Source organism: Catharus ustulatus, chromosome 3 (genome assembly GCF_009819885.2).
Source record: "Catharus ustulatus isolate bCatUst1 chromosome 3, bCatUst1.pri.v2, whole genome shotgun sequence".
In the NCBI taxonomy this organism is placed as follows: domain Eukaryota; kingdom Metazoa; phylum Chordata; class Aves; order Passeriformes; family Turdidae; genus Catharus; species Catharus ustulatus.
Window position 1 is genome coordinate 45,844,515 of NC_046223.1, and position 25,390 is coordinate 45,869,904.

The following is a 25,390-nucleotide window of genomic DNA, read 5'->3' on the forward strand; positions in this document are numbered from 1 at the left end:
TCTCAGTGGTAAGGCAATCACATAAATTAATAAATGTCCTATTAATGAGTACACTAAACATGAAAATGTCTGAACTGGGGAAATACCAACTGTGCCTGTTAGCAACAGGGCATTGTGTTTCATGTTGGTTAAACAAACTAGCTAATAGGATAAAAATCAAAGGCTGTAGCACACATAACTGAGAATTTACTTTTGTCTTGAATCTACCTTCCTGTGTGAGTCAAGAATCTTTCAGGAGGGTGTTTATGATCCATAGGTTTAAAAGTAGTGTGGTGCTGAGTGTAAGCACACTTGTATAAAAGTTTATACGTAAAAACCCAATCCAATTACTATAATTTTTAATCTAAAATGAAGAAGGGTAACCAACTCTAACAAAACTAGTTCCATTAAACTACAAAGTCTACAAATTCATCAAACTGGGCAAATTCTGACTGCCTTATCCTGAATTTTTAAACTGCTCTTTCCTTTTTCACATCCTTGCTCTTGATTGGTAATAAAAATCTGCCTTCTCCAGTTTCCAAGGTTTGAGTTTCTCTCCACATCTGTAAGCTGTCCACAGCCCAGACATCCACCAGTTTCTCCTCTATTGCCTCCTGAATACAGGAGTGGTGTTTTAAAGGTAAAAAGACATAAATTTGACTTGAAATTTTACCCTGTGTGAATCAATTTTGCATTGCTTATACTGTAAGATGCTTACAGTAAATGAAGCCAAATGTAATCCAGCAGTAAATGTGTTAAGGCTTGGGGAGGTGGGGATGCTGCAGCTACAGAAAGCAACAAGGCTGCTGCCAAGTGCAGCTTTCACAGAAGAGTCCCTGGAACACAGTCCTCAGGCACCCTAGTCTTCATTAAATAAACACAACTTTTTTGTTATTGTGATATGTGGTTGGTGTTTTTATGCACAGTGTAAGACAGGGGCCTAGTGTGGATCTCTGGTGTAAGTGTGTGTGCCTGGAAGGGCAGCAAGAGAAACCAGAGACTGTCAAAATGCGCTGGGGTTGGAGTTGAGCTGAGCTTATACAAATCAGCTGTACTTCACACGCACATCAGGCAAAAGGTTTCCAAGAGCCCACAAGCGGTTGGATGTCCTCTTCCCAGTTTGAAACCAGTCTTAGTTGGATACTGAATGTCCTCAATGGCTTTGGAAGCTTCTCTGGGTGAGTAAACTGAGCACTGAGGAGTGGAAGCTTGAGTGCTGTGGCTGTGCAAGGCATCATCAGAGGAGGAAGATGCCTCTGAGCTCTCCCACAGCACCAGCTGCAGAGGGGGCCAGCCAGCCACAGGAGAGACTCACTGCCATGCACGGCTTTGACTTTTGGAGTTCCGGGCTTAAATAAAGCACTGCGAGCCTGAAACGTGGTAACAACTCTGCAAATCCTGAAATGTTACACGTGTGCGAGGTTAAAGTAACATGTCATCCAAAACCCCATTTTTTCAATGTGATTTTCTACGTGAGCAGCACCACCCTCCCTGTTAAATAATGTACTTGCCATGTCTTTCCTTTAACAAGCGAGCATAAGCCATCTAGACAGAAAGAATATAAGTGCTCAGCAACAAAGACTCCTTAATAAATATCCTTTTAATTCTTATGAATAACCCATTGATTACAAGTATAACCAGTAAAGAAGAGTGATTACCCTTGCACAGCCATTTACCTCTGGGAAAAATTGATGACATTTGGATGTAAAATGCTGATTTAGTGTTTTCCTCCTCATATAGCAGAGGCTGAGATGATCCTGGAAGATCTGCTCAGAGCAGAAGCCAGACAGAGTTCTCCAGGTTCTGGTGTTACTTGTCATCTGATTCTAAGGGAGTCTCTTAAAGCATGTGGCTGTATTTTAACTACCCGTGAGCCTGAAGTTTCTTCCCTAAGGCAGTATAAAATGAGTTAATATTTTATAATGTTCTTAGTAATCCTCAGATAACAGGCACTGCAACATTGCAAAGTATTTCATGGACAGAACCATCTGAGGTGAAATCTGCCTCTCTTTATGTAACTCCTTTCAGTAACCAGAACCAATTGGACTCTGCGACTAAATAGTTCAATGAAAGAAGATGGACCCATGGTTATCAAATACCTACTATTTGTAACATACCAGGAAGCTGAATTGGTCAGACAATTCCATTAAAAAGTCTTGGAAATAACCATGAAAACTGGGATTGTCTTTATTTCATTTGACCAAGCTGATATTTTGTACTCTTTGTACACTATTATTTTTTTCAGAAGAATCACTTTCAAAGAAGCCTAATGATTTTTGTATAAGGTTCATCCCAAAGGTTGCACAGAAGAGGCATAGGAAGTGCAAAACACCCTGGAACTTCATCAGACTGCAGATTAACTGATGAGACCCATGCAAACTGATAATGTAGGTCTGATCCCTTAAGAAAACTCCCCTCTTAAATATAAAGAACTTTCTAGCCAGCAGAAGTAAGGTGGTGTTTTCCCACGGTTTCCTGAAAAGTCTGTCAGGACTGATTTTCAATAGCTACTATTTATATAATTAAAGAATACTTTGGAATGTTTGTGGAGTGTTGATGGCTGCCCGGTCTTGTTTGCAAAGTACACTCATTTTAATTTGACCAGATCTTAAGAAATGTTGAGTATTTGTGCTGTGTCTGCTGACACATCTCAGTGTGGAACCCGGTAAATCTGAGGAGTATTTTCATATCCACAGAAAAAAGTCACAAGGAGCAAAGGGTGCTGAGGTCGCTGTGCACTGCATCTTGTGAATTCTGGTGCTTTGCTTACAGTGATGTAAATTGTTTTACATCTTTCATACTCATTCATTATGATGTCTTCTCTCCCGAATCCACTTGCATTAAGTCTTGTTAATTAATGCCAGTTAGATTTTTGTGCTCTGACAGAGGGGTAGCTCTATCACACGTTGTTGGTAGGTCATAATTTGGCATCTTAAAATTATTGCTGAAAAAACCAAAAACACCGTAAAAGGTTGCTACATACAAGCAGCATCCAGTTGTGACACATGACATTTTGTTTAACGTGTGTAGATATGGACACACTTCATTTTGCGCATGGAGAAGAAGTCTTTAAACTGTGTTAAGAAAGCTGTAGAGTATGTGACTGCACGTATTGGATTAATATTGGTAAATCCATGGAGTATCTCATCTTGGCTGCTGGGTCGAGTTTTGGTCTCCCTCCAAAAGGATACAGCAGGAACAGAAAGGCTGTGGCGAGGATGGCAGAAATTACTAAAGGCACGGATGAAAATTGACCCAGAATAGTGGGTGGACTTGAAGGAAAACAAAGGAGGGATAATAGTGAGTCAATAATGAATTGATTCGGGGAGTGTAAATTTTCCTTTTCCCGCAGACAGCGCGAAGAGAACTAAGCCGAGCGTGATGAGCCGGGAGCCCTCTCCGTGCGGTGCACAGCCCAGCGCCAGCAGCCGCGGCCGGGCCGGGAGCCCGGCTCGCTCCGGGGAGCGCTGGCGGGAGCGGGAGCGGTGTCCGCAGCCGCATTACGGTCCCGGTGCCTACTGCCTCCGCCGGAGCAGGACCGCGGGGCCGGCGCCGTCCGGGGGCTCCGCAGCGCCGCTCGCCGCGGCGTCCGGGCGCCTCCCCCGCCCCGACCCGGGGGGCGGCCCCGGGAGCCCTGGGGGCGGGCGGGGGGGGCCGTGCCGGTGACGTCGGGTTTGCAGCAGCCCCGAGCGGCAGCGGGCGGGCGGGCGAGCCCCAGCCCCCGCCGCCCGGTGCTGCGGCAGAGGGCGGCGGGCCGGGAGCCGAACCGGGAGCGCCGCCGAGGAGGGCTCCGGCGGCGCCAGGATGTAGGCGCGGGGCGGCGGGGAGCTGCCGCCGGCGACGGGCTCGCCATGAAGAAGCATTCGGCCAGGGTGGCCCCGCTCAGCGCCTGCAACAGCCCCGTCCTCACCCTCACCAAAGTGGAAGGTAAACGACGTCGCCGGGAGCGGGACGGGGGTATCCCGGGAAGACCGAGTACCGCGACCGGGGATGCTCCGCGGAGACGGGGTACCGCGACAGGGGATGCTCCGGGGCGACCGAGTGCGGAGCTGGGGCGATGCCCAGCTGCGGGGGACTGCGCGACTCGTGCGCGGGCGGTGGGAACCCACGGGGCGCGCAGCTCCCCCGCCGCCGGGCATCCCCGCCCTTACCCCTGCCCACCGCCCTGCTCAGCCCCGGCTCTGTCCTCGCTCATGTTCCAGAGGCAGAACACCTCTCCGGACCTCCCCTCGGGTCTCGGGAGCAGCCCCCAAACCCGTGGGCAAGTACCTGCCCTGCACGACCCTCGGCGGTAGGGAAGGAAGATGCTCGGCAGATTTGTTCTCCCGATGTGAGGAACGCAGTCCCGTGTTCCAACCATCTGTCTTCATCTCTGTTTGCCAGTCCAGCTGCTTGGTAGCCGTGGAGTTGTAGTCTTATGAACAGAAGGGGCATAAGAGCCAAAGAGCAAAGGGGACTGGCAGACCTTTAGGGACCACGGGGACCTTTCAGGGATCGTGGCTGGGGACCTTGACAAGGACACTGATGTGCTCAGGAGGGTTTCCTGGAGAAATCTGAGGTGAGGAGCTGTTTTCTTGAGTAGAAAGAAACCTGTAAGCCATGTACTAGAGATGGAGGAGTGGTGCGAAGCAGGGTGCAGGTCAGGAAGAGGAGCCTGTCTGAAGGATGGATACAGAGCTCAGTTCCTGAAGGAAGAGCAAAGGGAAAGCTGCTGGTTTGGGGGATACCATACCACTGAGGCATGTTGTTGGTTGAGAGAATGGAGTTGGTGAAAGAAAAGGGTTGGCCAGGGAGAATGGGAGACAGGGGATGCGCAGAGTGAGGCAGAGGAAGAACAGCTAAAAAAAGGGAATGATTGAATAATAAGACATAAAATGTGAATGTGGGACTTCAGAGAAAGCTCATGAAAAAGAAAAGACTAATACTGAAAAACTGAGAAACAAATAAAGGAAAAGGAAAAATGGTAGCAAAAGCTCTGCAGAGCTGGAAAGTGAGAAAATGCAGATATGTGCAAGAGGAGAAAAGGAACTAAAAGCAGCAAGAGTGGAAAGTAAGAGGTACCTGAAGGTTCTTATTTCAGTTTAAAAAACATTCAGCTGTTGCATTCCCGTAACATAAAAACCACCAACTGCAGAGATAGGAAAAGGGACCCCAGTGTTCTGATAGAAAGAGCAGGCCTGATCTTCATTACACTCTAATTAGAATTTTAAAAAGCCCATGGAGTTGACCCCATGCACAGCTAAATGTTTCTGTCGAGGTTTGCATTGGAGGCTCCTCTGGGCAAGGAACTCTCCTCCCTTTCTTTTGGTGCACTGCACAAGCTTTATGAATCATAAATAATAATAACCTACCAGGTTCCAGCTTTGAAATGTGGGTCATCTCATTCCTCTTTTACCAGTTCAAATACAGTTTATTACCTACCTTATATAGAAACAGAAGCAGAGCAGTCTTTCACTGTGCCATAAAATTGAATCCTTTCAAGCATTTCCATGTCTGCTCTGCATACCAGCTCTCAGATACCCTATTGCTGCCCACCAGGGACTTTGTTGACCTAGTTGGACTTTTCCTTCCTTACTTCAGATTTCTTTTTCCTTTATCATCAGTGGCAAAAATCTAAATTGCCTTGATGGTGTATGAAGTTTCTTTCCTTCTCTTTATGGAACAGGCTGACTCTGTTTGAGAGCTTTGTTTTCCAAACCAATTGACAACATTTCCTTTCAGACTAATGTTGACTAATTTTGCCAGCTTGTGTCAAACTCATATAAAAGTAATAATATGTAGTTACAGGCAAAAATGAAGTGAGACAGCTGGCACACTGTGGACTGCTGACTTCCCTTGGCCTGGCTGCCGTACCTCTGGCAAAGATTTGTCTTCCTCTGGTAGTCCAAGTCCATTGCAAAGGCGTGGATAATGCTACAAAATCAAGACAGCAAAAACTTTCATCTGCTTCATAGTTATGATTATTTTCTCCCCTATCAACCACCATCAAAGCATTTCAAGGATCTTTGGCAGAACCAGTGGGAATATGTTTCATTCTAGGATGGTTAGCCAAGAGGAGCCTTTCATTGATATGCATTGCTGTTAAGCCCTCCAGCATTCCTTCTATTTTCCTGCCGGTGCAGTGACTTCTTTGCTTTAAAAGGAAGATAAGAACTTAGTGCGTTCAGAAGCGTGACTGCCATTTCGAATTATTTTGGAGATTGAATCATCAGTATGCTTGGAGCCTGCTGTTCCAGCACTTTTCAAGACAACTATGTCTACAAGCATTGCTCAGGCAGGCAGTAACCATACCATGTGTTTTCTGTGCCTGGCACAATTGTACACCCTTCATATTTTGAGAAATGTAGTCTTGGTGCCTGTTCTGTGCTTGTTCTTCCTTCTGTTGTTTTTATCACCAATTTCTGTCCACACTGTGGTGGTCATTCTTCTCAGACCAGCTGAGAACTGGTTTCACCCTATTGTACATGAAAGCACAGTGTGCTTTGAGGACTGACTTCTCATCCTCCAAAAGATAAATATCTCTATTCTTGCTTTGCAACTTGGGATCTTCCTGAGACAGGGAACATCAGCTTTGACAGGGAACTGTGGAACAATCACCACACCAGAGAAAACACATCCTCCACTTAATTAGCCCCTACTAGGATCTACTTATTCCCAGGCTTTCAGCACCAAGGAAATGCTATTGCAGCCTCCCCTATAGCACATTTCCTCTGCACTGTTCTGTCAGGAATGAGTGACTGGTGATATTTCAAGTTTCTTATAAGGCAAATGACACCTCTCTGCTATCAATTATTGCACATAAACATCTAAATTGAGTTGCCATGGAACCAGATGCTGCCACATGTTCATCTGGAGTAACCTTGCCTGCATTACTGGAGTTGCAGGGAATTTGTATAAGTACGAATGAGAAATAAATTTGGCCTTTAGTATATTTGCACGCCTGCACAGAATTCATCACAAGCATATCAACACTATAATCATGTTAATAATAAATCTTTTTCACTTCTTTAGCAAGCACAAACTAAAGACCCCAAGCACAGCAAAAACTTCCATGAGTAGCAGTCGGCTTCTTTAAGAGAGGAGATTCTTATTATACTCATTTTGCAGATGGAGCAGCTGAGAAACTGCAGAATGAAGCAACTTGCCCAAAAACAAGCAGCACATCTTTTCACAGAGCAGGCAAGAAAAAACCTACAGCAGATAGGAATGGACCCCCAAACTTCCCACACATATCTTTGTGGCCGTGGGAGGGTTGTGAATGGATGCAACAGGGGTCAGAGAAGCCTTCATTTATTAAAATCAGTGACTAAATCTTCCTTTTTGAGAAATAAGCTCAAATGCTGAATAAATACTGTGTAACTATTAGCAATGTTCTCCTGGTGACATCCGAAGGTTTTGGTAGTCGGGCAATGTTCGTATGACTGAGCACTAGGGCAGGCTTTGTGAACATCTCACCCAGGACTTCACAACTGCAGAAGCAAGATTTGGTCTTTTACCCATGAAAGACCTATGCAGTGCTCAGGCATCCTAGAAAACAGAAGCAGCTGGTGAGCAGGAGAGGCTGGTGTTTGGTGGCTCAGCCGGGGCTGTGGGTTTGGGTGTGCTTCCCCACTGTAGCACCCCTGGCAAGGCATTTGCATTGGCTTCTGCATGGAGAACTATACTTTCAAAGTGTTCGGTTTTGTTCAGGCTGCCTCTCTGCACAGGGGAAGGTGTTCAGCATGAGCAGTCAGAGAGCTTTAACCCACCTGGTTCTTGCTCCTTAGCTATGGTAGCAGTTTTCTCCCTCTCCTGACTGGAACTGGTGAAAGTGATGATGACACGTTCACATGAATGATGGTTTAGGTTTGCTGTGTGTCTGTTTCTCCTTTGGACCTACCAGCATGCACCCCATTACTGCAGGATAAAGATAATGTCACTTACTCAGCTGACAGGCAGTACCCTCTTCTCTGGGTACTGAGTGTTAAGTACACATGGACAGTAATTACGCTCTGGCTTTGGCCCAAGGCAGCTTTTGCTCAATTTTTGTATTCCTTGCAATATTTTCAGTTAGCACAACAGCATATTTGAGCAGATAGCCAAGATCTTGTTCCAAAGGCGTGAGGAGTTTCTTGTTGCATAACACCTGGCTCACTTCCCAAATGGCACCATGCTTTCTTAGGCTTTAAACAGCCTCAAAATGAGATGCTCTTAGCTGTGCTAGCTTGCTCACTGGGGAGTCCCTCTAGCTTATCAAGTCCCTCTGGTTGCTATCTACCATCTTACCTGTGCAAAATCATGAGTTATAGATTTGGAGGTGACTCATTATTTCTGCACTGTGTCCCCTCCTCAAATGATACAAAAATTAAGTAAGACCATTTTGACGTTACTAAACTATTGCCAGAGCAGGAGTTTTAATGCATCACAAAGCAGAAAGAGAAGATATTAAAGATTGATCTAAGCTTCCTTATTTTAGTGGCTGAAATGAGACAGTACATACACAAAATGGACAGACAGTAGTTTCATTTACAATGATAGAACATAAAAAAGATGGCATCCATTGCATCATCTTCTCACTCCTTACACAGATCACAGACCATCACCTTTCACCCGCTTATCCTTAAAAAAAGTAAGGTGCATTTTGTAGTCATCTTGAATCAATTTAGGCATTTGCTTTCAAAAAATAAGCAGATTACTAATCCACCTATTTAATTATAGACTTCTCCCATGAGAAGATGGAACAAGAACCAGTAAAAAATAAACATGAAGTCACCAGAATGCATTATTCACTATCTCCTGTACTTTAATTTTATAAATCTTGTAAGAGAAATTTTGTCCTTCTTTCCTGATGGCTGACGATCATGAACAGTAGAATTCAGTGTAAAAGCCAGAGTTCCAAAAAGACTCCTAGTTCAACGTAAGAGTCTAAGTTAGCTCAATATGTATTCCCCAGCAATTTCCCAGCAACAGGGCTCATATATATAGGATTATTTATGTTGTTGCTTTCCTAGCACATTATACTCAGTACAGCACATTCACTTATGTAGTAAGCAGCTCTCTCCGCTTGGCTGGAGCACCACTGCCAACCTTTAGTCCACAGCCCAGTTAATCTTTGTTAATTATAAACTGTGAGATGCCACTGCAGACCTGCATAGCATCCTGCGGAAGCAGGAATTTGGCCAATGAAAGAGTAGGTTTACTTTGTAGTCTTCACTGAGCTTTGCTGACAGCCACTGCGGCATAAGATCAAAGGCAACAGGAAACAAGGTGTTTTTAGCAGTGCAGAGCTGGCTTGCTTCTAGGCAGAGCTGCCCACCAACGATTGGAGAAATCAGGTACCCGATTTCCCTTGTTAGCTGCCTGGTTCCAAACATGTGGATCCTTTGTATCTGGACATAATGTAGGGGTGCCCCGCCTGGAAATTTTGTGAGCCCTGTTCAAGGCATGAATTTTGACACAAGATCAAGCACCTTCTGTTTATGCAAAAGTTATATGTTGACTCTTCTGGAAGTATTAGGTATATATTTTGTTCAGTATCTCTACTTCTGACCCCAAGCCTCCTCAGCTGAAAAAACCCAAACAAGTGAGAACCCCGTAAGCCTTGTCATTCAGTCATGGAGAGTACAGAAGTGAGGAGGTAAGAGCTTGAAATGCCTTTTCCACAATCACCTCAAATTCCCTAGCACAACTCTCAGTAAGGGTAATATTTTATTTGTGACTGAAAAAGGCATGAGTCTGTCTTCTGTAGCTGACTGAAACAAGTGAGGAATAGTGGGTTGCAAAGCCTTTCTCACTGCAAAGAGGATGAGGCAAGTATCAGAGAGAAAATAGAAACTAGAATTTTTACATGTAATGTATTTTTGCTTGGAGTTATACTGAGTACCTCAGTGCCCACATGGGCCTAGCCAAACCTGTATTTTTTAAAGGAGATGCAGATTTTGATGAGTTTGCTGCTGAGAGGTGAGGAGGCATCTCTTCTTCCTTCCAGGAGATCATTGAGTAAATCATTGGGGACTTCTGTGTATATACGTGCATTACTCTAACCACTGGGAGCCAGCTCAAGTCCTTGTCAAGTCCACACCAGTATCTAGTTCTTGGTTGACGGCGAACAGGTGCTCCAACTATCTTGATCTGAACTTAAGACCTAAGAAAAACATTGTTTTTGAGGTTCAGTAGCAGATTAAGCCTTTAACTTCCAGGAGAAAAATCAGGTGGAGTTGCAATTCACTATGGAAAAACCAATGGACTACAGCAGTCTTCTGTCTAAAACTGTGCTTACTTGAAAGCCAGGAAGCTCCAAGTGTTTGAAAGCTCCTTAAGAGTGAAAGAACATTGTCTTGTTTTTGATAAAGTGCAGTCAGCAGAGCCTTCACAGTTATCACAGTTATCTCCCTGTATGTATGAACTGATATAAATGTGCTCTTTATATTAGAATATAAGTAATTGAATTCCCTTGGAGATAAAACTGTTACTCGAGAAAGATATGTAGCACTAGAATGCCTGGATAATTATTACAGTAGATTCCTGCAGAGAATCCAGCCTGCTCTTTACCATCTCTCAACCCTTTACTCAGTCTGAAATCTGAACAGACTGATTGAAATTCACCCAGAATACAGTTTTGCTTATATCTGGGTTTTTTGGGTTTTTTTTCCCTAATAGAAGTTCTGCTTCCATAACTCCTCAAAGTAAGTGGTGAAACTCCCAGTGACCTTGCCAGGTAATTCACTGTAAGATTCAGTCCAATTTTTATTTAATAACGGAATGCAGAATAATATCAAGAACATGTAACTTATAATCAGAGTTACTTCCTGTGTGTGGTTACTTTCCAGTCCCACAATGCTGCTAATGTGAAAAGCACCCAGTATCTTCCATTTTCACTTTGGACTCTGGTCATGAAGTCTGATTAATAGTAAGAAGGACAGTATTTAGGGGAACTCCTCACCTCATAAAATTCAAAGTAGAATGTCGTAATGAGGCCCATTCGAATGCAGCACTTTTAATGGAATTTCAAGGCAGTTGCCTCTGAAGATGAGTAAAATGTATTAAAGTCCAAATTGCTGCAGCATGAAGTTGATAACTTTTCAGTTCTTTCTATATATCACTAACAGGAATTAGAATATGTATTTTGCAGAAAGCCTTGCAAGCACATTTGATAGAGGCAGAAAGGCATATGTATGCTAGGGAGGAGAATTTGGCATATCTTCAAAAATATGTGGAGACTATTTAATTCCAGCTCTTAGTGAGTTTAGATATAATATTTAGCACAGGGTAAAACAGAAATTAATATATATTAACCATCAGTGATAAAACCCACTATATCTGTGAATAGTACTTTAGGGTATGAGAGTACCTGCTACAAGAAACTTAGGCCTATTTGATACAAATCAAGCTGTATGGATGATCTGGTGATATCAGTAATATGGGACAGATTTCCATGGATGAAAATCGCCTTGATTGCCAATGAACCAAAAGCCCTATTTTCTACCCTGCTGAAATTAAGGTGAGAGGATCATACAAGTTTGAATAGCCTGCATAGATTATTGTAACACTTTAATAATTAGTTAATTTATATTATGAATTTCAATAGCAGAAGAAGGTCTGAACTCAGAATGCTTTTTTTTGGTTTGAGTTTTTGTTCATGCAATTTTCGCTATGTTCATATACCTACATACCTTATTCTGTAGTCTCAAGCAAATTCAGACCTTTTCACCTAATAGGTTATTACCCTGGTTGTGTTCTTTAACATAATTCTATTGTGGACTTTAAAACTATTTTCCATATTAGTTTATTCTTAATTTAGTAGTGCTATTTCATGATCAAATTAAGTAAGATTATTTTTATCTCATGCTGTAAGAGCAAAGTATTTAAAGAAAGCACTATAAACTTTTCTCAAATAGCATCTAAAAATCCATTTGTGCAATACTTCATTGACCAAATATTCTAATTTAGAAACTGATTTAATAAGGTTTTGTAAGGGTCTGTCATTTTTACATTGTGATACATTAATTGATATTCAATTAAAAATAGATCTTTTAGACCTTCAGCCCTGACCATGGTTGGAAAACTGGGGAACTGTGAGCAACCTCAGTCATTCCAAGCTGTGTTACAGTACCACCCACCAGCCACCCACAGGGACTCACAGCTTTCCTGTAGGAACCCAGGAGCAGCTTCCTCAAAAATCACACACAGCTTCCACATGGGCCTGACCAAAAGTCAATCAGGTCCTGCCTCCAGCTTGGTGGAATTGAACAGGAACATGTATTTTCTAGCCATTCATATCTCACAGTGTGGGTGTGCTGACAGCTGCAGCTTCCCCAGATGTAGAAAATTTTTTTTTCTGCTTTGTTCCTAGTAATTTTTGGCAGCTGTTTTGCTTTTTTTCGCTGTTCTTGAACACTGAGTGGCCCTTTTCTACGGAGCATCCTGTGAAGAGCTCATAATCCCTTGTGGCCAGAGCCTGTCACTGACCATGCAGCATGTGGGTTTACTCACTCCCACCTGCACCTCTTTATCAGCACACTTCTCCATCTGCCAATGTATGACCCAGTCACATAGTCTGTCCTCCCCTGCAGCTGGCCACTGCCCTTGCTGACCTGCCTAACTTCACATCATTAGGAAACTTTGTCACCTTGTGGCTCACTCCCTTGGTGAGGTAACTGTGGTTAATGTGCAGCTCCTATAGCAAACCTCTGCAGAGCTTTGGCTGCTTCCCCCGTTGCTGTGTTTACTCCTCAATGGTTTCCTATCCTGTACTGAGCCTTTTATCCATTCCAGCACTTTCTCTGTCTGGCTATTTTCTGTAAGACTCTTTGGAATGCGATTTTATCAGGCGCCTCTTCAAAACCTGGAAAGGGTAGCTGCATCTCCTTTATCGGTGTGCCTGGTGACCGCTGTCAGAGCACTGGTGAGGCTGCAGGATGAATCATCTGGTCTGCCCAGTACTTAATGCTGTCCTTTATGCCTCTAAGATGTCCATCCTAACTATTGTTCACTCTCTTTAGCACTTAGCACTCTGTTTCAAAGCTGAGTTGGCAGGTAAGTGGCTGAAACCTTTCTTCAGAAACTGGAGGTGAAGTGTGTGCCCCTCTGCAGTAGCTCAGTGCAGAGAGCAGCCTTCCACTCCTAGGAGCAGGAAATCCATCTGCCAAAGAGAGTGTCCATAGGCCCTCCAAGGCCAGGGGAACCCAGACAACAGCAAAACTGGTTGGCTCATACTAGATAATATCCTTACTTTTTAGGAAAGCATAAATTCAGGAGGTGATTTGCCCAGAGGAGAAAAAGTGAGGCCCTAGCCTTGTTCCAGCAACAGCTTCAAATACAGAATGGAAATATTTCTTGGACATGACTCCTAAAATGAGAGATGGAAACTCTCAAATGTGTCTCTGAATCTTGAGAGTCTGGGTGTAAGAGAGGCATATGGGTGTTAGGAGTCATGGTCCTTTGGCATGTCCAGGAACAGATTCTTTGGCATCTGATGAGCTCTGCTGGGATTGTGAGGAAGTTACAGTTGCTACAAGCAGCTTTGGCAAAACTAGAGCTAATTTGGAAAATGAGGGAATGTCCCTTGATGCAGAAGTTGGTCTGTGCATGCTCTCATTACAACCATGCAGGAAGGTTGACACATGGAGATTATTGGCTTCTGAAATGAAATATTAACAGTTTGTCAAAACCAGACAGCAAGATGGCTTGTGAAAGGAGGTGCCACCATTGACAATGGCACATGAAAGCTGGACTAGGTACTGGTAGGTCTGCCAGGCAAGCAGTGAGTCCTCGAGACCTCACTCTTTAACCTGACTGACTGTGAAGAAAATGTCTGGGCAATGGATCCGAACAAATATCAACATTTCAGGTATAGACAACTACAGTGGTAATTAGAGATGTAAATCATTTAATGAATTTGGTATTTCATCTTCTCTTCACAGGATGATGCCTCAGCTGGTTTTTAACAGTTTAGTTCAAATAAATGCATGGTTAGCATGGTAGGAACAGGGTAAAAACTGTGGTAGGCAGGAATGGGATGAAAACAAAATTTGATGAGTTTTTGAGTCTGCTACTGGGGCAAATAATACTGAGTATCCAGAAGACCACCATCAGAAGCCATCGTGTGTGTTCTCAGGTATGCTGGAACTAATTGTCTCCCACTGATCTCTCCATGTAGTAGATACTGAGTGAAGAAGTCACACAGCATTCAAGGATGTGAGAATATGCCTTGGGTAGTGTCTGGCCCTGATCCCCCTGCATGTCACAGGTTTCTAGAGCTCTAACCACGCTGAGAATCAGGCACTGTCTTACAGGACTTCCCTCAGCTCCATCTCCCCTCTTTATGATAAGCGTGTATTTTTGCAAGCTTTACAAACTTGTTCTGCGCAATGCTCAAGTAGTTACAAAACATTTGACAGAGCAGCAAAATGGAAATACCTTCAGGATGTCTCATTTATAATTGTCAGAGAGACTTGTGAGGGTTGTTCTTTATATCAGAACTTTTTTTTTCCAGAAGCCTGATTCAAAGAATTGTTTAAGGATATGCTTACTTGGAAGTACATTCCTAGCCTGGGGAACCTGGAAGGGTTGTGCATTATCATTAGGTACATGTTTTGGTCCCTAATAGGCAGGACCTTCATCTGTGAGGGTCACTTTCTCCCTCTGAAGGGTTGGAAAGGGCACCCAGCACTTGTGTAATGCTTTCTTCCCTGAGTTGCTGACTAGCTGACAGCAGCTAAAGCAGGTCATTGATGACAGCTAAATATGTTCATGTGGCACCGCACTGCTCTGAGTCCACCAGCGCTGTTTGTGGTGGCTTTGCCCTCTGTTGCTGACAGCAGTGGTGGAGAGGTGGGACTCATCTCACCCAGCTCCAGACACCCACACCAGAGACACCTACTTCCAGCTTGTCGCCCCAGACTGTTTAGAGCTGGTGGAGAGAAACCAGCACTGAGAGGGAGTGATTCATCTGGCTCGTTTTAATCATCTACTTTAGGAGGAGATAGATCGTGCTATGGAAATGTCTTTTTTCTGTCTACTAACTATGCAGAAAGTGTAAATCACTGTCTCAGATACACAAGTCGGCATGGCAGATGTCTCAAACTAAGAAGATGAATGCTACCCTTGGTTTTTATCAGTATCATATTTTTAATACACACATTTAGATACAGTGTGGTCCTACAGTAAGCCTATAGGTGTCTAGCTGTGCACAGGAGTCTTAAGAGTCTTGTACAGTCTTCGGAAGAGGCCTGGACTGCCTGTTTAACATTGTCAGCTTTAAGGGATTAAAGGTATAGTGCTTTCCCATACCTCTTTTGCTTCATGGCCTGTAGCTGGGTCTGTGGAGTAAATAGCTTGGGTATAGATGCCCTTGCTACAAGTATCCAAAGTCACCTGAGGGGGTCTGAGCCATAATAGAAGAAACACAGCTATTTTCTGAGGCTAATGGCATTGGCAGTAGCTTTGGAGATAATTTCCTTCATTTCTGAATGCCATAGGAGAGAGGTTGGACTGAAAGGGAGGAGGAATAGTTCCACTTGAGAATTATGAAAAAGGAAAATGCATGAGCAAAAGGGACAATGAAAAACCAAAATTAGTAAAAGCAAGATAGGCATTTTTCCTCTACCTCAGTATCTTAATTTGCTCTTTTGGGGGGTACAGTAGCATATAGGGCAGTTTGCTGCAGGAAGCAATGGAACAAACGCATTAAAACTCTGCAGAACTAAAATTCCTCAATGTCCTGCCTCATCGATTCTAAAAAGACATTTTGCCATCGTTAAATTCATGTGCATTCTGTTGCCAGCTGGCTCTTGTGCAGTGTTAGGGGGAGATAAGCTTTTCAGTCATGTGGGGGTTTAGTGTCACCCTATCAGTGCACTTGTGATTTGGGTGAGGAAAATGTCCCCAGCAGAGAACAGGGACTAGACGAGGCAAACTAAAGCCCTGGATTTTGTGTTTTCCAGCTGGCAGGCAAGTGCCCTCCACAGTAAACGAGAGGATGAGACCACATGAGTGTATATCATATGTAGGGTCCACCCTCTCTGAAAAAAATCTGGTTTTGGGGACGGGTTATGTCACAAGTATCCTCCAGGTCAGTGGTGCATTCACTGGAAAAGTGTGTGCCCATTTGGCATCTAGCTCTCCATCAGCACAAGCAATCATGAGGATACAATAAAGTTTCACTGACAGATACTACAGACACTGACACGTCTCGGCTTGAAACTGTTAATCATCATCCGTGATTTTTACCCCATCGTCATTGTGCCTCGGATAAGTTTTTAGTCCCTCCAGTCTGTAAATGCACCAAAAGAATGGACCTAGAAAGTTAACCTTTCAGGTGCAAATTCATTTTAGAAGTTGTACATGCAGTATTGTCTATTGCTGAAAGCAGATATTTCTGTTGGTGTGTTTAACACAAAATTAAATATACCTGGACAAGTAATTTTGCCTACATAGCAGAGGAAACATCAGTAAATTCATCTTTAGGGAGCAATTGCTGTGGAACTGGGTAGAAGGCAGTGATATTCATGCAAGCTGTCCAGATGAGCTGCTGGCTCTTGTGAATGTGCACAGTACAACGGGGACCTGAGCAGGTGGCTTCAGCCCTTCATGGGGGGAAGATCTCCACCCCAGTGTCTGTAGTGGGCTGTTTTTTCTGTGCCCAGAAACCCAGTGGCCCAAGGGAAGAAGGATGCTGGAGTTTAAGGTGTGTGAAGTGTTTGGTGTTGCAGTGACAACACCCAGAAGAAAATCTTGAGTGGGAAGGAAAAATTGGGTAACCATTCTAGGACTTGTGTGGTGGACAGCAAAGAGGGTGCTGGCAACTGCCCATTACATGGTGAAGTTAAAAGAAATGAGTGTATCCTTGTTTGGTGTTAGCTGAACCCTGACTCTGGTCTGTGCAGCGAGACAAGAGGCATTAGTTGCAAGCAATGTATTGCTAAGAAAATGCTTTAAAACTATTTTGAATGAGCTGAGTGTTTGCAGGCAGTCTGTTGTCAATTCAAACATTTGGCAGGTGGTTTGTAACCTTTCCATTATGTGTTTAATACCAGGTCACATTAACTTTGGACAATTCATTGCCTTCCAGGTGCAGCTCTTGTCATGTGGGAGGCTACACACACAATCTTCTATTGAAAACTGAAATAAGATGAGAGATCAAAAACATCCTTATCTCTCTGAAAGCCACACAAAGAGGCTAGATGTTTATATCTTTGCTGCTGTACATTCTTTTTAGGTATCAGGCCATCAAACAGAGCCCACAATTCTTCTTGTTGTAAAATGCAGCTTTACCAGGCAAACTAATGGTACTTTTAGCTCAGATCATGCATTTCTTATCTGTAGGGAAATGGCTAAATAGGTTTTTTTATAGAAAGAAACATTTTCTTTCATAATGTATTAGGTCATATAAATACTAATTTAGCTTAGCTTGAAATAAGAGATTTTCCGTATCTGCGTAATTCACACCAGGATAAGGAAGGATTTTTAAATTTTTTTTTTTATGTGGGCCTCTCTTAGTCTGTCTTGACTATATATAAATGTTTGGTAATAAGACATTCTCTCATTGTTCTGGCTTTACTTACATGTTTTCACCTTTTGATGCATGCAGTAAATTTTGGACTGTTTTGAAGTTGTAGATTTCTGGATTTCAACATGAGCTGCTGTTATTTCCTGCTTTAGGCGAATGGACCAACTAAACTGCAGCCAGCCTCTTAGAGAAATCACTGCTGAGTGTTGTGTGGGGGTGACTGACAACTTCAGCAGGTGTTGAATGGGGTGAATTTAAGAAAGGCAGGTAAAAAGCCCTAAAGGCAGTGGCCTGCTGCTGAGGTCTGATCTCTGTGAAAACTCAACCAACTAACCTCTCTTTGCTCACTCATGCACAAGCCGAATATATTATTGACTGACAGCTGTAGGATAGCAGGGCTATAACAATTCGTGTTTGAGGATTGAAAGGGCAAGGTTTTTAAGTGAAAAATTTCCAGCAGCATGTTAGGTTTGGTTATGATGGGACAAAGCTCCAGTCCAGTCTCAGTTTGTGCAGGACTCAAACTAAAAAAAGTTAGGATTGCCTAGTCAGAGATGGACTTCAGTGCAGCCTGGGGGTTGGTCTAGCTTTTGCTATCTGGCTACAGCCACAGGAGACCTGTTTTTCCAGGGATCACTGAAATGCCTGGTGATCCAGTTCAGTATCAATTATGCTATTTATGTTGCAGTGATTTTGCTTAACTTCAAGATTAAATATGTTGCTCTCCTTCTCTTTTAAGAAACACCATATTCAATAAACTGGCCATTTCTGCATTTTCTGAAACAATAACAATTTCAAGTGCTTTTATAATTCCTTTTGCTGCTTTATCAAACTCAATACCACATTTTTTATTCATTTACACATCCCAACAGCATGACTTTAGGTAGTGTGTTAAGCCTTTCTATGTACATCAAAGCAACATGTAATTTTCACTTCCATTGGCTTCTAAATCTAGAGGTGATAATTGTTATTTGCATTCTAATTATGCCTCAGTTCAACCAGAGGCTTTGCAATGATCTAAAAACAAAGGACATTTTGTGGCAAGATCTGGTGGGTTCCTTTGCTTGCAAAGCTCCACTTGACTTCAGAAGGGCCTAAGATTTGAAAACTAAAATGCAGGATGGATTTCCTTGGTAAGCCGTGTGTTTTCTTCTCCGCAGGGGATGAGCGCTCCCGGGAGTCTCCAGCCCCAGCTGAAGCACAGATGCAAGCTGGGGCGGAAGGCAGCGCAAGGGTGAACCGCTGCTGCTGGAAATGTTCTGTGACGCAACTCAAGAAGATTTTCTGGGGTGTGGCCGTGGTCCTGGGTGTCTGCTCCTCCTGGTCGGGTTCAACCCAGCTAGCAAAACTGACCTTTAAGAAATTCGATGCACCCTTCACTCTAACGTGGTTTGCAACAAACTGGAACTTTTTATTCTTTCCTTTGTATTATCTTGGACATGTTTTTAAGTCAGCTGAAAAGCAGTCTCCAAAGCAAAGATACAGGTAGGGGAGCTTTTGTTTTTAATGCCATGGCTCTTGCATGCTGCTCTACATTTCGCAGACATTTTGTTCAAATCAATCAGTTACATCAAACTTGTGTTTGTTTTCCTCTCCAGTTTTGTTAAAGGATGGTCTGAGTTCATTGCGTGTCCTATGTTAGGTGCTATTATTATTTCTAATATAATTTCACTCCAGCAATAAGAAATCCAGATTTATTTCCAACACATGCAAGTCATGTAATGAAAGTCTGCATTTTCTGCAATTATTTATCCAGAGTTTTCGCAAATATAATTTTTTTTGTTAATATCTCTTTCCCTTACCCATGGCAGACTTTTGTGTCAGTCACTGAGTAAACTAAATAAGCTTTTCTTTTCCAGGCTGAGGACTAGAGCACAGCCTTGAATAGCTGAGTAAAAAGTACTGCAGTATTTTCCTGGCACTAGGCCCTTGACATCAAAGGCCAAGCTCTGATCCCAGTTAAACTTGAGCTGTTATGTTTATTTCCGGGAGGAAGCGCAGTCATAACCAAAGGCAGCACTTTGTCTTCAGCACACCTTGTCTTTATAGCAAGCCAAACCCACAGAGCCTGAGTCGCTCATGGAAAGCCCTGAGTGCCCGTCCTACATGAGAGGCTGAGGATGCTCTGCCTGCTTGAAGGACTGTCTCTCACTGAGCACTCCCTCAGCTCTGCTGTGCTCATTTTGGCCTGAGAGGTGTCTGGGACAGATGGGATGACTCAGCCATCAAGATGTCCTATGTCAGAGTGCTTCCCTGATATGTGGAAGGATGTGAACAACCTTTTCTCCTTCTGTTACACAGTGGGGCTCAGAGACTTTTAATGAAGTAGCTCAGAAAAGTAAACAGTAAGAAGTACACATTTCTCAGCTCCCAGCTGTGCAGCAGCAAGGTGGAAACTTACTACTGAAAAAAAATCTAAGAAACCAGGTTACTCAGGAAATGGTCTACCTCAGATGACTAAGAAATTTTACTACTTAGCCATCATTATGGTTTCTTCATCTTTTAAATAATGTGGGGGTTGCAGACAATGGATATGACCATTCACCGCAGGTTCTGGAGCAGGATCCAGAAGTTCTAAAGGCATTTTCATAAGTGCCATGTTTCCTGCACTTCAGTCTTCAGGTTGTATTTGTTCACGGCAAATGTGGTTGCTTCAGAGATGAGTATGGAGGTTACAGAAAGCTCCAGCTTAGTCTAAAAACAGCAATAAATGCTAGCCTAAAAGCAAATACCTTTTTGTTTCTTTGGTTTTAAGTATTTTTCTTCCCAGCTGCTCTCAGATAATGTTTTAAATACTGCTGAATTCTGGGGTGAGCAGTTGTGGTTTGCCAGATCCCTGGGGTTAAAAACCCAGAGCATTGTACTCATTGCTGCAGTAAATTGATACAGTTGGTAGTTTTATGTCTTTCATTAATTAAATGAGGGCTGAATTGAAGAGCAGGTGCGAGCCCTGCTGCCAGTTTGGGATGCAGAGAGATATCATTAGCGGTAGGCTTGCCCAGGCTTCATAAAGAGCATGCATTTTTGTGTCTGACAAGCAGACTGAATAGGTAGGGTTAACTTAGGTTTTTCTGAGTGTCAGAGATGCGTGCATTTGGAGATGTGGCTGTAGCTCCCAGTTTTGCTGCAGATTTGTTCTGTGGTTTGGAGCAAGTCACTGCAGACCTCTGATTTCCTTGTACTCTCTGTTCTTTTGGAGGAGCCAGTCCTTTAGGCAGGAGGGAGGACTCTCCCTTACCATGTGTTTACATAGTGGCTGCCTCAGCATGTCCCCTATCTACACTGAGGCCTTTGGGTGGTGCTGCACTGAGAGTTACTGTGAAATGATTTACTGTTCATCTGCTTGCTCCATTACAGCTGAGATGTCACATGCACATCAGTCATTGCAGTCCTTTTTCCATGTTATATGTGTGTGCAAATCTACAGAGAGAGATACGCAGGGACTTTGCAGCTCCATATGAAGCATCACCGTCTTCAGGAAAGCCTGGAGTCCAGGCATGGTTGAACACATTAGGGAAATATTTCACAGACATCAGGGTAGTTAAAAGAAAACAATTCTGACCTAGTACTGTAAAGAAACTGGCATAATCACTTTCTACTTCTTTCATCCTTCACTTTCATCTATATTTTACATCTTATCTGAGCTCTCTGTCAGGAATTTGGAACAAGATAGATTAAAAGGCGTTAGTGGGAGAAGGTAGAAATATGATGTCTAAGTCACCTTAGCAGGGAAGTAGAAAAGAAGGGGTTCTCAGATCTTACCTACACAGGCTGCTGAAATCCACAGGTACCTATTGGGTTTTTTGGCAGAAAAGCTCTCCCAGGACACCTGCCCACCCACCTCAGCAGGACTGGGCTGCTCAGCCCCACTTGGCACAGGCAGTGCTTTCACACCACCCCTTCCTGACGGCACCAGAGCCAGCAGCTGTGCTTTGGGTTACTCCCTGTACATGAGAGGGCATGCAAAACACAGCACCCACCAGGAGAAATACACAAAGTGGGATCATAAAAGGTAGCAGCAGTGAATAGATGTGTAGTCCCTCCTGCACAGATTATACAGTTTATTACAGTTTTTAAACTCCTGTTGTATTGTACCAGTATATACGCTATGATGTAAATACATGAATTTTTATGTTTTGTAGTCTCAAAAGAAGAACATACCTGTGATGGATATAAACCAGTTTTTAGCTGGTTTATGACAGAAAACCAGATGGTTTTTCCCTTTTTATAGCATGTATAATAGTAGCAAATTTACCACCATATTTTGTAGCAACACATTGAACGTAAGAGCAGATTTATTCAGTTTCTTTATAAGATTTTGAGTATTAGGCCACAATGTGAAGAATTAAGGACTTATTGTGGATTAAGGACTTATTATGGATTGAACCATATTGCATGGTAAGGAACTTGCTGCTTTAGCTGAAGTAGACCATCAGAGTGTCCACACCGTGGGGAGAGAGTCACTCTTGGTAGCAAACCAGAACTCATGCATTCACTTCCAACTGTTCTATACTCCCTGTGCAACTCCATCAAATGCTGCCAGGGTTGTGCCCAAGTGTGGACTGCTCAGGGAGAACTTCTCCCATGGTTGCTACCAAGGATGTCGTGGCACAGGGCTGTGTGCATGGAAGTGATACGGAGAGGTCTGGAAGGCCACAGAAGAACATGTCAGGGTCAGCATCACTCTCCTACTTATTGTGCAAGTGCTCACTAGCTTAAAATAAAATTACTGTAACTAAATTATCATTCATTTCAACCATTGTCCAGTCCAGAAATAACACACGTAATGATTTGTGCACCTAATGCATCATTTAAAAGTCCTTCGTACTTTTTGCTTCCAAACTGCTTTATAAAATGACACATTTAATCCAATGAGCTATACTCCATCATACCTACATTATTAATTTATGAGTTAGCATAAATTAAAAGCACTAGAACTTAAAAATCCCTGGCTACATGATAGATTAAATTAAAATCTCTGCAAGATATTGCTTAGCTTTGTGTATCTCTAGCAGAAAACATGCCTTTTTTAAAAATACACCCTCTGTGTTCCAGCTGGGAGGAATAATAGAGGGGTTTGTCCACATTTTAGAAAAATACCTCAGAAAGCTTGTTTATTTTGACGGGGTAGTCTTACCTAATGACTTTTTTGAGAAGAAAAGGACTTTCAAGAATGGTTTGCAGGATTTTTTATTTATTTATAATTTAGATCTTAGTTTTTATTTCATAAAGCTTTAGGACTAAAGAAAACACCAGAAGTTAGAAGTAAATCTCTTCTGAAACCTTCAATGCACCTGATGTGTTGGGTGAATGAAAGAATCATCCCAGTGCAGTACCTGCACTGATCTGCTACCACATTTGAATATGTTTTAGAATGTTCTTTTTCGCTGATTCAGTTTTGTCTCTATATTGCCCCCAAATTATCTGCCACTAATCTTCCAGAATTTGAAGATTTTTCTTTGAAAATAAAGAAAAGTTTATAGGTAACACTGAAGTATTGTTGCGTCTTTGAAAGTGAATCAAAATACTGGTGCAACAATGGGTAGAGGACAAGCATAGTAGATCTCACTTACTCTGATACACCAACATATTGACTTTACAAAAGTCACTTTTGATCTGTATTGTCTGTGGGCTCAGAATTGAGATTTGGTTCTTCAGGGGCCATGAAGTTTCAGTGCCATAGCTTCACCTGAGGTCCAGGAGAATGTGGGCCAGTTTCTAAATGTGTTTCACAGGAATTTTTCTGCCATGATGGAAAAGATGAGATGCTAGCCATCATCCCCAGCAATGCAAGGAGTTGAGTCCTTTAGTTTGATCCTGACTCACATGAAGTGCAATTCACTGCACTGTGGGTACTGCCCTCCTTTTCTGCAGTAGACAGAGAACCCCACTGGTAACCAAACCCCTGGCCATAATGAAATTCTAAGGGGAAAGAAGGTCAGAGCCATTTGGCATGACTGGATGCTGTTGTACTATCGATTTTTCAGTGGTTTGTGTTCATGAGTCTCTCTTACCCAGAGCATTAAAATGTTGCAGTGTGGTTAACTTTTGGCATCCTGCTGATTTATATTGCTACTTAGATGGGAGCTTCACCACCAGAGCAGACAGCATTAAGAGAGTCATAAATAAGCTGCGGAGGCATCAAGACATGACAAATGTGAGTGTTTTTAGCAAATGTCACCCAATGAAGCATGTTTTCTTTCAAAAAACTTCAGTTTATAAACTCTATTTGTCTAATTCAGAACATTAACCTTAAAATAATACCTATTTACATTGTGCTCCTCAAAATAAAATCACTTTACAATTCAAGTTCACATTAGCTTCTTGGGGAAAATACAAATAATAATAAAAAACAACCAAGGAAAAAAATAAACCATTGAAATTAATAGATAGAGCATCTGATTCTTACCCAAATTTGGCACAGAGTTAGGAGTAACTCCAGATTAAATCAGTTTGATGTCTATAGCAAGAGATCAGTTTGATCTCTACAGTTGTCTGTCATGACTCACCTTTGTGCTTGGTATCAAAACAATTACATTAACTTCATGATTATAAGCTGCACCATTTTGACTAAAATTTTGGTCCGAACCCGGCAGTGCGGCTTATAATCTGGTGTGGCTTATATATGGACAAAGAACAAAAAGTTGCTGTTTTGGTTTGGAGGACAGGTGTCTGCTGAGAAAAGCAGGAGCTTCTCTTTGAAATGGAGAATGTAAACCCCCTCCCTCCAAATTATTGTAATTTTGAAATCAAGGGGCTTTCAGGCAAAAATATGGGAATTAGGAATAACAGTTCTTTTCTAGGGAAATTAAAATAGAAATACAGTACTACAAAGAAACAAACTCCAAACCCTGACAAAGTCAGAGTACAACCTGACACCCCGTCAGGCAGGGTGTTGGTAGCAGTCCCATTAAATGGTGGCTACATCCTCCTGCAGTGACAGATGTGATTCAGTTGGAGCAGTGCTCCTGTAGAAGGTGCAGGTTTCCTCCGGAGGTCCAGTGGTGATGTGGAGAAATCCAGTTTTCCTCTGGAGTCCAGTGGACAAAGGGGCTTCCTTAGTGTCCCAAACCTCTGTTTTTATCTTGGTAAGAAATGTTGGGCTCTTCCCCCTGGCTGGAGCAACTTCCAATGGGATGAAGTAATTTTATCAGTCCCACAGTGGGACTCAATGGGCCATTGGCAGAAAGTGACTCGCTGGAGGAAGGATGGGTTGTGAAAAGATAAAGAACAATGCCCCGCCTGGTTTCAATGGATGGCCCATTAGCAGAATATCTCCTGCAGAGATAAGGATCACTGCCCCCACCCTCAACAGATGGTGATAGAATAGATACCTTTTATCACACTCTGTATTGTAACCCAAGACAGTTGCCAACACCCGGAGGTGCGGCTTATAATCAGGTGCAGCTTATAATCATGAAATTACTGTAATTAAAAGAAGGTGTGGACATTTTACAAGAGGTTTATGATACTTGTAGTCATCTTTATCTCTCCTGCAGGTGTCTGAGATGCTGCTGGTGTTGTGTTATTTATTGATGGACCACTTCTCTGACTGTTTTCAGTGAATATGCACTTTTCTGCCAGAGGTTCTAGCAGAAGACAAGGGCAAGCTGTGCCATCAGCAAGTAGCAGTAGTATTGAAGCCTTTTGCTGGACCAGCATGATGTTTGTGGCAGTGGAAGTGATGGTGGGCATGTGTCCAGTGTCCAACCTGCTGTCCGTATGGCATTGAGCTTGGTCATGGAGCATCCATTTGGGCTTAGCTCAGCTCAGGGTGATGCTGTAATTGACTTGTGTTTCTCAAGCCAGGTAGTTACCACTTCCTGATGAAACCTACAGTAGCTGCTATTTCTTGCCTTTTGAAAAGGAAAGTGTGACCCAATGGGAGGTGGGATGGGTGTGCTTGTCACCCCACAGGGGTTC

General features: G+C 42.9%; 1 protein-coding gene across 2 annotated transcripts in view; it reads left to right on the plus strand.

The window, feature by feature from the left end:
• The window catches only part of SLC35F3 (solute carrier family 35 member F3), a 166,860-nt gene that overhangs the window by 97,715 nt on the left and 43,755 nt on the right, over window positions 1-25,390 (plus strand). The window contains exons 1-2 of one of the 2 annotated variants that reach the window (XM_033055945.2): window positions 3,743-3,906; window positions 18,628-18,952. In XM_033055945.2, coding sequence (XP_032911836.1) covers window positions 3,831-3,906; window positions 18,628-18,952 — 401 coding nt within the window. In that variant the 5' untranslated portion in view covers window positions 3,743-3,830. Of the gene's footprint in view, window positions 1-3,742; window positions 3,907-18,627; window positions 18,953-25,390 lie in introns of those variants that run through there. The other variant, XM_033055944.1, reaches the window with a different exon arrangement.